This window comes from Babylonia areolata, chromosome 17 (genome assembly GCF_041734735.1).
Source record: "Babylonia areolata isolate BAREFJ2019XMU chromosome 17, ASM4173473v1, whole genome shotgun sequence".
In the NCBI taxonomy this organism is placed as follows: domain Eukaryota; kingdom Metazoa; phylum Mollusca; class Gastropoda; order Neogastropoda; family Buccinidae; genus Babylonia; species Babylonia areolata.
Window position 1 is genome coordinate 1,081,312 of NC_134892.1, and position 15,000 is coordinate 1,096,311.

Sequence of the window (15,000 nt, forward strand, 5' to 3'; positions counted from 1 at the left end):
GCGCATACACACATGAGCTTGTGTATGTAAAATGCCCGCCATTGTGTGTGTGTGTGTGTGTGCACATGATGATAAAAGCTGTGTCCCATATTCGCACATGACCATGCACGGTACCTGGCTGCCATGTTTGGTGCGCTGCCTGTCTTCACGCGCCACACCGTGTTCAGAAGGTAACCATGACAACACTGCCCAAGTTGAGGGGAGATGATTTGTGAGCGATTGAAAGCTGACCAGTGACCACTTGGCTCAGCATCGAAACACCCATTTCTTTCGTTTCAGAGTGTTGCAGCCGTCTGTCACTGCACCTTTTTCAGACTTGAGATGTCAGCTGGTTCCACTGTAGGGAGTTCACAGTCTTGGCAGGTTCCCCTGACGTATTGATGCGGGAAAACAAAGAAATTATATTGAAATCGACCGATTTCTCCTCCACTTTGACGGAAATACTGTACAAGTTAGTTCCCTTTGATTGCAGTTTGTGTATGTGTAGGAACATGTACAACGTGTGCACCGCATCAGTGAATAGAATGTTGACACCAGAGCAGTGTTGTGGTGCAGGGCTGAATGAGGCAAACTTGGCGAGAGGCAGGGCAAGGAAAAGTTTATCGTAACGAAATCACTTTTACTGACTTTTTAGTGCAGACAACAGTGTTTAAATGAAGACAGCAGCGTCCTAGTTGCAGTGAAAGTCCTGAACTGTGAATGTATTGTCCTTGTGGGGAGTGCGGTGCGAAGGAGGGAGCGAAAGTCCTGAACTGTGAATGTATTGTCCTTGTGGGGAGTGCGGTGTGAAGGAGGGAGCGATGTGTGTGAAGCATGAACAGGGTGTGTACAGCCAGAAAGCCTGAAGCTGATTGGTTGTTGGCTGCCAAACAGGAGTTTTCTCCCTCTTCGTAGGGCGCTACTCCCACTCGCACTCATAAACACAAGTGGGATTTTATGTGAATGACCGTTCTTTCCACTTCCATGTAGGCAGTCATACTCCGTTTCAGGGGGTGAGGGGTAGGGTGGGAAATGGGGGTGGGGGTGCATGCCAGGCATGTTGTTTCCATAACCCACGGAACACTTACATGGATACCGGGATCTTTAACATGTGTATTTGATCTTCTGCAGGCATGTACACACGATGGGGGTTCAGGCTTTGGCAGGTCTGCGTATAATCGTGTTGACCTGGGAGATCAGAAAACTCTCCACCTTTTACCCACCAGGCGCCGTGACCGGGATTTGAACCTGGGGCCCTCAGATTGAAAGTCCAACGTTTTAACCATTTGTCCTTTGTGCCCATAAAATATGAGTGAATCTTGTGACTTCATCACAGCTAGACCTGCCCTCTGTCATGTCTGTCATTGACATGTCCGTGGTCCATCACCATGGGAGCTGTCAAAACAGCTGTGGACAGGGTGCACACGGTGCTCACTGCAGGAGAGGATACCTAGCCTTCAGCTTGAACTGCCCCAGGGATGGCTGTGGGTGTTTGTGGCCATGAAATAGGAGGTAGGCGCTTTATTTCTTGAACTGCCCCAGGGATGGCTGTGGGTGTTTGTGGCCATGAAATAGGAGGTAGGCGCTTCATTTCTTGAACTGCCCCAGGGATGGCTGTGGGTGTTTGTGGCCATGAAATAGGAGGTAGGCGCTTTATTTATTGCTTCGGAATGAAAACACTTTCTTTCCCATAGCATCTTGCAACTGTCGCGCACACACACACACACACACACACACACACACTCGCAGAAAGACGCAGGCGTATCTCGGCCTGGAAACACTTGTTTCATGGTTCCCAGTTGTCATTTGTAGAATAGTTAAGTTTGAGAGAGATGGTTAAAGGAATGATCACACACAGAGACAAGTCTGTATCAACCCTGCCTCCCAACAATTCACCCCCCACCCCCAGAAAAAAAACATTGTGTCACAGTTCCCATGTGACATGGTAGTCGAGCGGAGTTTGAGGTTTTAGGGACGGTTGGTCACCGAAGGGGTTTGTGTCCTGGTGAGAGACCTCGGGGTCCACTCTGATGATGGCCCATGGTGACTCACATTTGACCTTGTACACCCCCCCCCTTTCCTTCCCTGTTGGTGTCACCCCCACCCCCACCCACCCTGCACCGTCCTCTTCATCATTCTCTTCACCCCTCACCCCCCACCCCCACCCACCCTGCACCGTCTGTCTCTTCATCATTCTCTTCACCCCTCACCCCCCACCCCCACCCACCCTGCACCATCTGTCTCATCATTCTCTTCACCCCTCACCCCCCACCCCCACCCACCCTGCACCGTCTGTCTCTTCATCATTCTCTTCACCCCCCACCCCCACCCCCACCCCCACCCACCCTGCACCGTCTGTCTCTTCATCATTCTCTTCACCCCCCACCCCCACCCCCACCCCCACCCACCCTGCACCGTCCTCTTCATCATTCTCTTCACCCCTCACCCCCCACCCCCCTGTCTGGTGCTCTCACAGGTGGTGTTGGTAAACTGGGACTGGTGCGGGTACAAAGTTAGTCAGAGAGTGATGCTAAGTCTGTGTGATTCCAGTGGTGCTCAGTTTTTCAGGGTTTCTTTTTTTTTTCGTCGTCTTTGTTCTTTTTGCCTCCTAAAAAAAAAAGTAATATTTTTTCATGTTTGTTTTCACATTCCCAGTTGTGGTGTGTTATGGAGCTTGTCTGATTTTCTTTAACCATTTTTTTTTCTTTGTATGCAACTGCAAGAGTTGGGGGTTGGTTTGTCTTTTTCCTTTTTTTCTTTCTTTTTTTTTAAAGAGGAAATGGTGTGGAACATTTCTGTCCTTTTCTCTTTCGTTTTGCTGACAGTGTGGGGCGTTGCACTGATTGACCTTTACACCTGCTGGCTTGGGTGTGGATTTTCCAGCTGTGTAGTTTTGTTCATGCCTTTGTTCTTCCGTCACTGTTGTCTCTTTCTCCTGATGCCTTTGTTCTTCCTTCACTGTTGTCTCTTCTTCCTGCCTTTGTTCTTCCTTCACTGTTGTCTCTTCTTCCTGCCTTTGTTCTTCCGTCACTGTTGTCTCTTTCTCCTGATGCCTTTGTTCTTCCTTCACTGTTGTCTCTTCTTCCTGCCTTTGTTCTTCCTTCACTGTTGTCTCTTCCTGCCTTTTCAGTCCATTCCCCTGTCTTGTTTCCAGCAAGCCTTGACACTCTTTTGTCTCTTTTCCACAGTCTGTGATGTACTGTCTGTGCTGTTTTGCTCTGGCAATTAGGTAGTGGAATTGTAAACACCGGGATGGACACTTTTTTTTTTAAGGTATATTTGTTTGGCTTTGAAGTATTGGTTGTTTTTTATGATTTTTTGTAATCTTGGAATATAAATTGAGTGGAAGGGTTGATGTCCTGATCACAGCCGTATCTTATTCGCCTTAAGGAGCAAAACAGTTTAGTGTCATGAACTGTGTTTTGTAGTTTCATGATTTTATTATATTTGTGACAGTTTTGTGTGTGATGCGGTTGGTCATTTGTGTTTTGGGGGCAGTCCTGATATTGCTCTGCGTGTTCAGCTGGATGACAAGCAACAGTAACAATGATAATCATGATTTGGGACAATGGTTATTTTAGGTATTGCATGCCTGGTATTTTATATATACATATATTTGTGTTCGGCTCATGTTCAGGTTAGTTGATATCTACATATTTTTGTGTTCTGTTCATGTTCAGGTTAGTTGATATATACATATTTTTGTGTTCATGTTCAGGTTAGTTGATATATACATATTTTTGTGTTCATGTTCAGGTTAGTTGATATATACATATTTTTGTGTTCTACTCATGTTCAGGTTAGTTGCAGGGATGTGTTTTCTAGAGATTTTCATGGGTGGATGAGTGGTTTTCAATGTCAGTGGAAGCACAGTGCAAGAGTGTATCCTGGTACGTGTTGTGTGTGTGTGTGTGTTTGGGGTGTGGGGGTTGGGGGGTTATGGAGGGGGAGGTGGAAAATGGAATGAAACGTAGAGCACTTTTAGCAGCATTTCTGGAACAACGTGCTATATGAATGTATTATGATATTAGTAGCAGTGGTAGTGGTAGTTTTTTCTTTTTCTTTTCTTTTTTCCTCTGGCAAAAAATTGATAGATGTTTAAAGTCAGAGGCATGTTGTGAGTTTATGGGTATGACTGAACTTGGTGTCGACAAAGATAGTGTTTGTGTGATTGAAGGACAGTGTGTGTGTGTGACTGTGTTTGTGTGATTGAAGGACAGTGTGTGTGTGTGTGTGAGTGTGTGTGTGTGTGTGTGTGTGTGACTGTTTGTGTGATTGAAGGACTGTGTGTGTGTGTGTGTGTGTGTGTGTGTGTGTGTGACTGTTTGTGTGATTGAAGGACAGTGTGTGTGTGTGTGTGTGTGTGACTGTTTGTGTGATTGAAGGACTGTGTGTGTGTGTGTGTGACTGTTTGTGTGATTGAAGGACTCTGTGTGTGTGTGTGTGTGTGTGTGTGACTGTTTGTGTGATTGAAGGACAGTGTGTGTGTGTGTGTGTGTGTGTGTGTGTGACTGTTTGTGTGATTGAAGGACTGTGTGTGTGTGTGTGTGTTTGTGTGATTGAAGGGCAGTGTGTGTGTGTGTGTGTGTGTGTGACAGCTAGCTGGTGCACAATGACCTTTCATGCCTCAGCATATGCTGGAAGGAAAGTACTAATGCTGGGTCAGTCTTTGACAGCTAGCTTTCACTTTAAATGCCATTGTCAAACTGTAGGCACTGATGTTTCTGCATTTCATTACAGCTGACAAAATCTCTGTCATCTGCTATCTAGTATTTCAATTTTTCATTAATGTGGTTGATATTATATTAACTCTGATTGCATGGTTACTGCATTTTTTTTCTTTTCTTCAATTTTATTCTTGTATTTGTTGCAGCTATTGTGTTGTGGCTGCCAGTGTGAGTGTGTGTGTGTGTGTGTGTGTGTGTGTGTGTGTGTGATATTTTTGATGATGTGAAATATGCCAGAGAAAGAAATATTTATCTTCAGTAAAATGAGTTTGTCTGCCTTCCTGCTTTGTCTTCTGTTCTGTTCACTCTTTGTGTGGACTTCACAGCGGACTCTTTGTGTGGACTTCACAGCGGACTCTTTGTGTGGACTTCACAGCGGACTCTTTGTGTGGACTTCACAGCGGACTCTTTGTGTGGACTTCACAGCGGTGCTGAGTTAGTGAGAAAGGGTTGGCAGTTGTGTTGATGGTGATTTATTTATTCATGCCAGCTTGTTGGTGATTTTTTCAGTTCAACCCCATCAAGTGCTAGAAGCATTCATTGATATCAACATCACCATCACGGGATGCGTGCTGCAGGCCTAGAAGTATTCATTGATATCAACATCACCATCACGGGATGTGTGCTGCAGGCCTAGAAGTATTCATTGATATCAACATCACCATCACGGGATGTGTGCTGCAGGCCTAGAAGTATTCATTGATATCAACATCACCATCATAGGATGTGTGGTGCAGGCCTAGAAGTATCCATTGATATCAACATCACCATCATAGGATGTGTGCTGCAGGCCTAGAAGTATTCATTGATATCAACATCACCATCACGGGATGTGTGCTGCAGGCCTAGAAGTATTCATTGATATCAACATCACCATCACGGGATGCGTGCTGCAGGCCTAGAAGTATTCATTGATATCAACATCACCATCATAGGATGTGTGGTGCAGGCCTAGAAGTATTCATTGATATCAACATCACCATCATGGGATGCGTGCTGCAGGCCTAGAAGTATTCATTGATATCAACATCACCATCATGGGATGCGTGCTGCAGGCCTAGAAGTATCCATTGATATCAACATCACCATCATGGGATGCGTGCTGCAGGCCTAGAAGTATCCATTGATATCAACATCACCATCATGGGATGTGTGCTGCAGGCCTAGAAGTATCCATTGATATCAACATCACCATCATGGGATGTGTGCTGCAGGCCTAGAAGTATTCATTGATATCAACATCACCATCACGGGATGTGTGCTGCAGGCCTAGAAGTATTCATTGATATCAACATCACCATCATGGGATGCGTGCTGCAGGCCTAGAAGTATTCATTGATATCAACATCACCATCACGGGATGTGTGCTGCAGGCCTAGAAGTATCCATTGATATCAACATCACCATCATAGGATGTGTGGTGCAGGCCTAGAAGTATTCATTGATATCAACATCACCATCATGGGATGTGTGCTGCAGGCCTAGAAGTATTCATTGATATCAACATCACCATCATGGGATGTGTGCTGCAGGCCTAGAAGTATTCATTGATATCAACATCACCATCATAGGATGTGTGGTGCAGGCCTAGAAGTATTCATTGATATCAACATCACCATCATGGGATGTGTGCTGCAGGCCTAGAAGTATTCATTGATATCAACATCACCATCACGGGATGTGTGCTGCAGGCCTAGAAGTATTCATTGATATCAACATCACCATCACGGGATGTGTGCTGCAGGCCTAGAAGTATTCATTGATATCAACATCACCATCACGGGATGTGTGGTGCAGACCTAGAAGTATTCATTGATATCAACATCACCATCACGGGATGCGTGGTGCAGGCCTAGAAGTATTCATTGATATCAACATCACCATCACGGGATGCGTGCTGCAGGCCTAGAAGTATTCATTGATATCAACATCACCATCATAGGATGCGTGCTGCAGGCCTAGAAGTATCCATTGATATCAACATCACCATCATAGGATGTGTGCTGCAGCCTAGAAGTATCCATTGATATCAACATCACCATCATGGGATGCGTGCTGCAGGCCTAGAAGTATTCATTGATATCAACATTACCATCACGGGATGTGTGGTGCAGGCCTAGAAGCATTCATTGATATCAACATCACCATCATGGGATGTGTGCTGCAGGCCTAGAAGTATTCATTGATATCAACATCACCATCATGGGATGTGTGCTGCAGGCCTAGAAGTATTCATTGATATCAACATCACCATCATGGGATGTGTGCTGCAGGCCTAGAAGTATTCATTGATATCAACATCACCATCATGGGTGTGAACAGCGCTGTGTCTCCATTCAAGATTCAGCGCCACATGAATACACATTTGTCGTTATCATCATTGTCATTCTTTCTTCTCTTATCCACGCATACGCGCGCGCACACACACACACACACATATACAACTTAACACACAAATACGCACGCATGTGTGCGCACACACACAGACACACACACACACTGCCATCACATTTTATAAACTGTTTGTATTTTTCTTCTTTTATTTTCTTCTGCTTCTTTTTTAAACCTTGATAAACATCTTAGTGCAGTGTAAGACCGTATTGTACTGATCAATCCACATCTTAGTGCAGTGATTGACAACAGTGTAAGACCCCATTGTACTGATCAATCCACATCTTAGTGCAGTGATTGACAACAGTGTAAGACCGCATTGAACTGGTCAATCCACACTGTAAAAACTCATGGTGAGAGGTACGCATTGGCCTGCAACATCATCATAATAATAATATCAATGATTTAATTTAGGTTGTGCCTCCTCATGTGAAGCATGCTAAACTGCGCTGCACAATTCAAACGTCGATGTTTCAAACATGCGTTGATACAAACTTCAGACTATTGCAGGAAGCTCGTTCATTTTATGTAAGGATCGAAGTGAGGCCGTGGACAGGGCAGCTGCCTGGAATGTCAATGTCATCGTTTCTTTCGTTTGTTTTTTTTTCTTCTTTTTTTTTGGTGATAAACAAAGCTCCCCTGTCAGTAAAACATGAAGAAAAGGGAGGAAAGTGCTTTGATTAATTATAAATGAAGCACTACATGATTTGTGGCAACGTTAATCAAATGAGTGACAAATTGATATTCATGATTTGCTCTCTCTCTCTCTTTTTATTATTTTTAATACAAATAATAATGACATAAACTGTGAACATTGAACAAAAAAGAACGGAAAAAAAGACTAAATGAAGAGTAAAACTGCAGATCAACAACGTAAAAACCAAACCTGACCAAGGGAAGTCTTACGACAACAGACACTGGAAAAGAAGACAGGCTTCCCAGCAGCAGTTCTCGTGCAAATCTTCACGACAACAGACACTGGAACAGAAGACAGGCTTCCCAGCAGCAGTTCTCATGCAAATCTTCACGACAACAGACACTGGAAAAGAACAGGCTTCCCAGCAGCAGTTCTCATGCAAATCTTCACGACAACAGACACTGGAACAGAAGACAGGCTTCCCAGCAGCAGTTCTCATGCAAATCTTCACGACAACAGACACTGGAAAAGAACAGACTTCCCAGCAGCAGTTCTCATGCAAATCTTCACGACAACAGACACTGGAACAGAAGACAGGCTTCCCAGCAGCAGTTCTCATGCAAATCTTCACGACAACAGACACTGGAAAAGAACAGGCTTCCCAGCAGCAGTTCTCATGCAAATCTTCACGACAACAGACACTGGAACAGAAGACAGGCTTCCCAGCAGCAGTTCTCATGCAAATCTTCACGACAACAGACACTGGAAAAGAACAGACTTCCCAGCAGCAGTTCTCATGCAAATCTTCACGACAACAGACACTGGAAAAGAAGACAGGCTTCCCAGCAGCAGTTCTCATGCAAATCTTCACGCACAAAAAGACGGGAAACCAAAAAACAAAAAAAAGCAAAAAACAGAAAAATTAAAACCCCGCCCCCATCCCCTTAACATCCCAAACACACATTGGTCTGCATGAAACAGAACAGTTCTGGACTCACGACGCCACAACACAGCACGTTTACAAGGCAACAGATCCCCCCCCCCCCTCCCCCCCTCCCAGGAAGATGGAGTGACGCACGTGATCCTACCCTCCACCACACTACTGTTGCCGGTCGGGCTGAACAAGAACACTGTAATCCTAAGAGAAGGGCGGAAAAATCACTGTGTCGTTTCTTTAACGCGACTTTCCATCATGTCACCGTACAAGTACCGTTCAACAGTCAGTCGGAGGTCGACTGGAAACAGAATCCAGGACATTCCACCCGTTTTCCTGCCGTTTTTCCTTCACTTTTTTTCTTCTTCTTTTTCTGAAGTCCGCTGGGCCTGCACATTATCAAACAAATTGCAACTCCCGGCACAATACTAATTACAAGTGGAGTCGTCTTCTCGTTCATAAACATCCTAGTGGAGTGTAGTATGAGATCATCATCAATCGACACTGTGAAAACCCCTGGTGTCTTCAAGACAAAGGCAGCTGTACGCTACAGGTTCTTCCGTGTCAGTGGAGCTGTGTCGGGCCAGTACATACAAGTCAAGTGATGTGAAACTTACTTTATTTTCTGTCAAAAAACAAAGTGAAGGAAAGGGGGAAAGAAGAAGAAGAAGAAAAAAAGCTGACAAAACCAGGTAACATGTCCAGGATTTTGTTTCTGATTGTGACCTCCGGTTGACAGTTGATCGTGGAAAGTTCCTTGGATGATGTGACAATAACATGATGAAATTTCACGCGTTAATTTGACATAATGAAATAAAATAATTTGAAAAAAAAAGGCATCTATGATTTTACGCTCCTCTCTTGGGGCAACAGCAACTGGTCAGAAAACCGGGCACTCATCATCATCATCATCATCATCATCATCACTGACCGCCACCATCACCACCACCATGACCATCCACCATCACAGAACTTCTGGCTCAGCAGAGCGCGCCATGGGCCAGTTGACGTTGACTTCCGGTGTTCGCATCTGGCCCGTCACGGGCTCCACGGGGGTGGCCACGGCTCCGCGGACCGCCACCTGCTCGGGGTTGACGGGCGACACCACCTGGCGGGCCTGGGCCTGCACGTGCTCCCCGCCCAGCGGCATCGGGGTGGGCGGCTTGGGCGAGGCGGCGTTGCCCACTGGCTGGTCGGGGTCCCCGCCGCCCTGCTTGGGCCAGGAGAGGTCGTGCATCATGGGGAAGTTGGGCGCCGCCAGCGTCCTGGTGGCTGTGGCCTGGAAGGGGCTGCCTGGCAGCGGGGGGTGGGTGGTGGTGTCGGGCTGGGCTGCCTGGTCCATCTTCACGGGCAGGGGGGAGGGCACCTGGTGACAATGGGGGTGGGGGTGGGGGATTCCACGTGGTTACATCTGGCTGGCTGTCTTGATATAGATAGATAAAGGTGTGTGTGTGTGAATGAACAACTGAGTATGTAAGTGGGTGAGTGATAAATTGAGTGTGACAGTGTGTCACGAGCGGGTGCGTAAAAGAGTAACAGAGAAAGCGTGTGTTTGTGTGTGTGCGCGTGTGTGTGAGTGAACAAATGAGCATGGAGTGAGTGTGTGAGAAAGTGAGTGAGAGTGACAGAGTGTGTCACGAGAGTATGTGTAAGAGAGAAAGCGTGTGTGTATGTGTGTGCGCGCGCGCGCGTGTGTATACGCACGCGCGAGGGTGCCTGCGATGTGCTTTTTTATATATATTTTTTTTTTATCATTATCACCGAAGAAAAAACAAAGAACAAAAACTCACCTTGCATTTTTTCAGGCCCCCCGACAGAACCTCAGCGGCATCTTCCTTTTTGACCTGAAGTTTGACCTGCACGTCCTCACACCTAGCTGTGGGGTTCAGCTGGCGGTTACCTGGACAACACACCGTTCACAGTTCTGTCAGCTGGGCCACTGGCCGTTTGCTGGCACCCTCATTCGTCCATCATTCAAATTTCCACTTCCAATATGTACTCGTGAAGATGCCTGTCGCTCTTTATTTTCACACACACACACACACACACACACACACACACACACACACACTCACACACACACACACACACATGAGCGAGCGCACGACCATTCACATACGTTTGATTTGTTGGTTTTCTGAGCACTGGTATTTGTCCACAAACATGCTGCTTTGATACGGAGTGTGTGTGTGTGTGTGTGTGTGTGTGTGTGTGTGTGTGTGTGTGTGTGTGTGTGGCTGTGTCTGTGTGTGTGTTTGTGTGTGTGTGGCTGTGTCTGTGTGTGTGGCTGTGTGTGTGTGTGTGTGTGTGACAAAGAAAGACACATGGTCAAGAAGCAAAACGCGAGTTGTTGGTCAGTATCAAAAACTGCATTAGGTCACTGCTACTGTAGTAAGAACAACAAGGAGAATACTGAGAGACACACATCAGCACAGCTCAGGACAGCACATGACTTAGTACACTACATAACAGCACAACACATAACGACACAGCACGACGCAACACAACACAGCGCAGCACGACACACCACACCACACAATACAACACAGCACACAACACAGCACACCACACAATACAACACAGCACACAACACAGCACACCACACAGCACACCACACAATACAACACAGCACAACACACCACACCACACAATACAACACAACACACAATACAACACAACACACCACACCACAACACACCACACCACACCACACCACACCACAGCACAGCACAGACCAGGGATCTGGGTGGGCATGTCCCAGGTTCCCACGAAGGTTCCCCAGGGGGACTCCCGCCTCCTGGGCACGTTGGGCAGCAGGTGGCCCCGGTTGTTGGCATGGATGACGGAGGCTCCCTCCCGGGCTGAGGGGTACTGCACACAGCGTGACGACCATAAGGACGATGATGATGATGGTGGTGATGATGGTGATGATGATGGTGGCGGTGGTGGTTGATGAGATGAGGGTGGTAGGACGATGATGATGAAGGTGGTGATGATGATGATGATGGTGGTGGTGATGATGATGATGAGAGATGGATGATGGTGGTTGATGATGATGATGGTGGTGGTGATGGTGATAAGGACGATGATGATGCTGGTGATGTGATGATGATGGTGGTGGTGGTGATGATGATGGAAAGGACGAGTGATGATGATGGTGTTGGTGATGAAGATGAGGGACGATGGTGATGATGATGATGATGGTGGTTGATGATGATGGTGGTGATGGTGATGATGATTGTGGTGATGATGATGATGTGGTGATGATGATGATGGTGGTGATGGTGATGATGATTGTGGTGATGATGATGATGGTGGTGATGATGATGGTGATGATGATGGTGGTGGTGATGATGATGGTGATGATGATGGTGGTGGTGATGATGATGATGGTGATGGTGATGATGATGATGGTGATGATGATGATGATGATGGTGGTGGTGGTGATGATGATGGTGGTGGTGATGATGATGGTAAGGACGATGGTGATGATGATGGTGGTGATGGTGATGATGATGGTGGTGATGGTGATGATGATGATGATGGTGATGATGATGGTAAGGACGATGGTGATGGTGATGGTGGTGGTGGTGGTGATGATGATGATGATGGTGATGGTGATGATGATGATGATGATGATGGTGGTGATGATGATGATGGTGATGATGATGATGATGATGGTGGTGATGGTGATAAGGACGATGATGATGATGGTGGTGGTGATGCTGATGATGATGATGATGATGGTGGTGATGATGATGATGATGGTGATGATGATAAGGACGATGATGATGATCGTGGTGGTGATGGTGATGATGGTGGTGGTGATGGTGATGATGATAAGGATGATGATGATGATGGTGGTGGTGGTGATGATGATGGCGATAAAGACGATGATGACGATAACGACGATGATGATGATGGTGGTGGTGATGATAAGGACGATGATGATGGTGGTGGTAGTGATGATGATAACGATGATAAGGACTATAATAACGATAATGATGATGATGGTGGTGGTGATAATTATGATGACGATGATAAGGACTATGATAACGATAACGATGATGATGGTGGCGGTGGTGATGATGATGATGACGATGATAATGATGATGATGGTGATGATGATGATAAGGACGATGATGACGATGGTGATGATGATGATCATGACTATGATGATGGTAAGGATGAGGATATGATGATGATAATAATGATGATGATGATGTGGATAGTATACAGCACCTATCCTCGGTCAGAGTCCAAACCCTAAATGCTTTACAAACAGGGATTCACTGATTTGGACAACGTCGTGCGAATGACTCCGTGTTTGTGAAGTGCTTTGAACTCCCTCTGGCCAAAGAAAGGCGCTCTGTAAGTATAAGTAATGATGATGACAATAATAATAATAACAACAACAACAACAGCGATATAGTAAACAAAATGACCGTTCGTAATAACTCCACAAAATCAAAAGTCCACTTGTAAAAAATAAAAACCATAGATGGCCAGTCAGCAGCAGAGTGACGGATAGCAGCTGCACTGTTTCTATGTACTATGCATGCTGGAACTGTATTCAGTGTTTGTCCTTCCCGCCACTGACAGCCAACACTGAGCCAAATTCAGCAGACCAGTCCACAGAAAGCACTTTCCGCAATTTGAACCAACCTTCTATTTTCTTTTTTCTCTTCACGCGCGTATCTCTTTCTGGTCAGTAGTTTATCCCTTATCTATTTCTGGTCAGTAGTGTATCCCGTATCTCTTTCTGGTCAGTAGTGTATCCCTTATCTATTTCTGGTCAGTAGTGTATCCCGTATCTCTTTCTGGTCAGTAGTGTATCCCTTATCTATTTCTGGTCAGTAGTGTATCCCGTATCTATTTCTGGTCAGTAGTGTATCCCTTATCTATTTCTGGTCAGTAGTTTATCCCGTATCTATTTCTGGTCAGTAGTTTATCCCGTATCTATTTCTGGTCAGTAGTTTATCTCTTATCTATTTCTGGTCAGTAGTGTATCTCTTATCTATTTCTGGTCAGTAGTTTATCTCTTATCTATTTCTGGTCAGTAGTTTATCCCGTATCTCTTTCTGGTCAGTAGTTTATCCCGTATCTCTTTCTGGTTTATCCCGTATCTCTTTCTGGTCAGTAGTTTATCCCGTATCTCTTTCTGGTCAGTAGTTTATCTCTTATCTCTTTCTGGTCAGTAGTGTATCTCTTATCTGTTTCTGGTCAGTAGTGTATCTCTTATCTCTTTCTGGTCAGTAGTGTATCTCTTATCTCTTTCTGGTCAGTAGTGTATCTCTTATCTATTTCTGGTCAGTAGTTTATCCCGTATCTATTTCTGGTCAGTAGTTTATCCCGTATCTATTTCTGGTTTATTCCGTATCTATTTCTGGTTTATCCCGTATCTATTTCTGGTTTATTCCGTATCTATTTCTGGTTTATCCCGTATCTATTTCTGGTCAGTAGTTTATCCCGTATCTATTTCTGGTCAGTAGTTTATCCCGTATCTATTTCTGGTTATCCCGTATCTATTTCTGGTTTATCCCGTATCTATTTCTGGTCAGTAGCTTATCCCTTATCTATTTCTGGTCAGTAGTTTATCCCGTATCTATTTCTGGTTTATCCCGTATCTATTTCTGGTTTATCCCGTATCTATTTCTGGTCAGTAGTGTATCTCTTATCTATTTCTAGTCAGTAGTTTATCCCGTATCTATTTCTGGTCAGTAGTTTATCTCTTATCTATTTCTGGTCAGTAGTTTATCCCTTATCTATTTCTGGTCAGTAGTTTATCTCTTATCTCTTTCTGGTCAGTAGTGTATCTCTTATCTCTTTCTGGTTTATCCCGTATCTCTTTCTGGTCAGTAGTTTATCCCTTATCTCTTTCTGGTCAGTAGTTTATCCCTTATCTATTTCTGGTCAGTAGTTTATCCCGTATCTATTTCTGGTCAGTAGTTTATCCCTTATCTATTTCTGGTCAGTAGTTTATCCCTTATCTATTTCTGGTCAGTAGTTTATCCCTTATCTATTTCTGGTCAGTAGTTTATCCCGTATCTATTTCTGGTCAGTAGTTTATCCCTTATCTATTTCTGGTCAGTAGTTTATCCCGTATCTATTTCTGGTCAGTAGTTTATCCCGTATCTATTTCTGGTCAGTAGTTTATCCCTTATCTATTTCTGGTTTATCCCTTATCTATTTCTGGTCAGTAGTTTATCCCTTATCTATTTCTGGTCAGTAGTTTATCCCGTATCTATTTCTGGTCAGTAGTTTATCCCGTATCTATTTCTAGTCAGTAGTTTATCCCGTATCTATTTCTGGTTTATCCCTTATCTATTTCT

At 45.0% G+C, this 15,000-nt stretch overlaps 1 protein-coding gene and 1 long non-coding RNA gene across 2 annotated transcripts in view; one reads left to right on the forward strand and one right to left on the reverse strand.

The window, feature by feature from the left end:
* The first annotated feature begins 7,234 nt into the window (after window positions 1-7,234).
* LOC143291567 (uncharacterized) lies at window positions 7,235-8,617 on the forward strand. The gene is made up of 2 exons (XR_013056544.1): window positions 7,235-8,030; window positions 8,092-8,617. It is a non-coding gene; the product is annotated as an uncharacterized LOC143291567 (long non-coding RNA).
* A 190-nt stretch (window positions 8,618-8,807) lies between these two features.
* LOC143291566 (uncharacterized) overlaps window positions 8,808-15,000 on the reverse strand; it is a 14,846-nt gene continuing 8,653 nt past the window's right edge. Inside the window, exons 3-5 of the mRNA XM_076601484.1 lie at window positions 11,404-11,539; window positions 10,459-10,568; window positions 8,808-10,034 (exon numbers count right to left, since the gene is read on the reverse strand). Coding sequence (XP_076457599.1) covers window positions 9,633-10,034; window positions 10,459-10,568; window positions 11,404-11,539 — 648 coding nt within the window. The 3' untranslated portion in view covers window positions 8,808-9,632. The remainder of the gene's footprint in view (window positions 10,035-10,458; window positions 10,569-11,403; window positions 11,540-15,000) is intronic.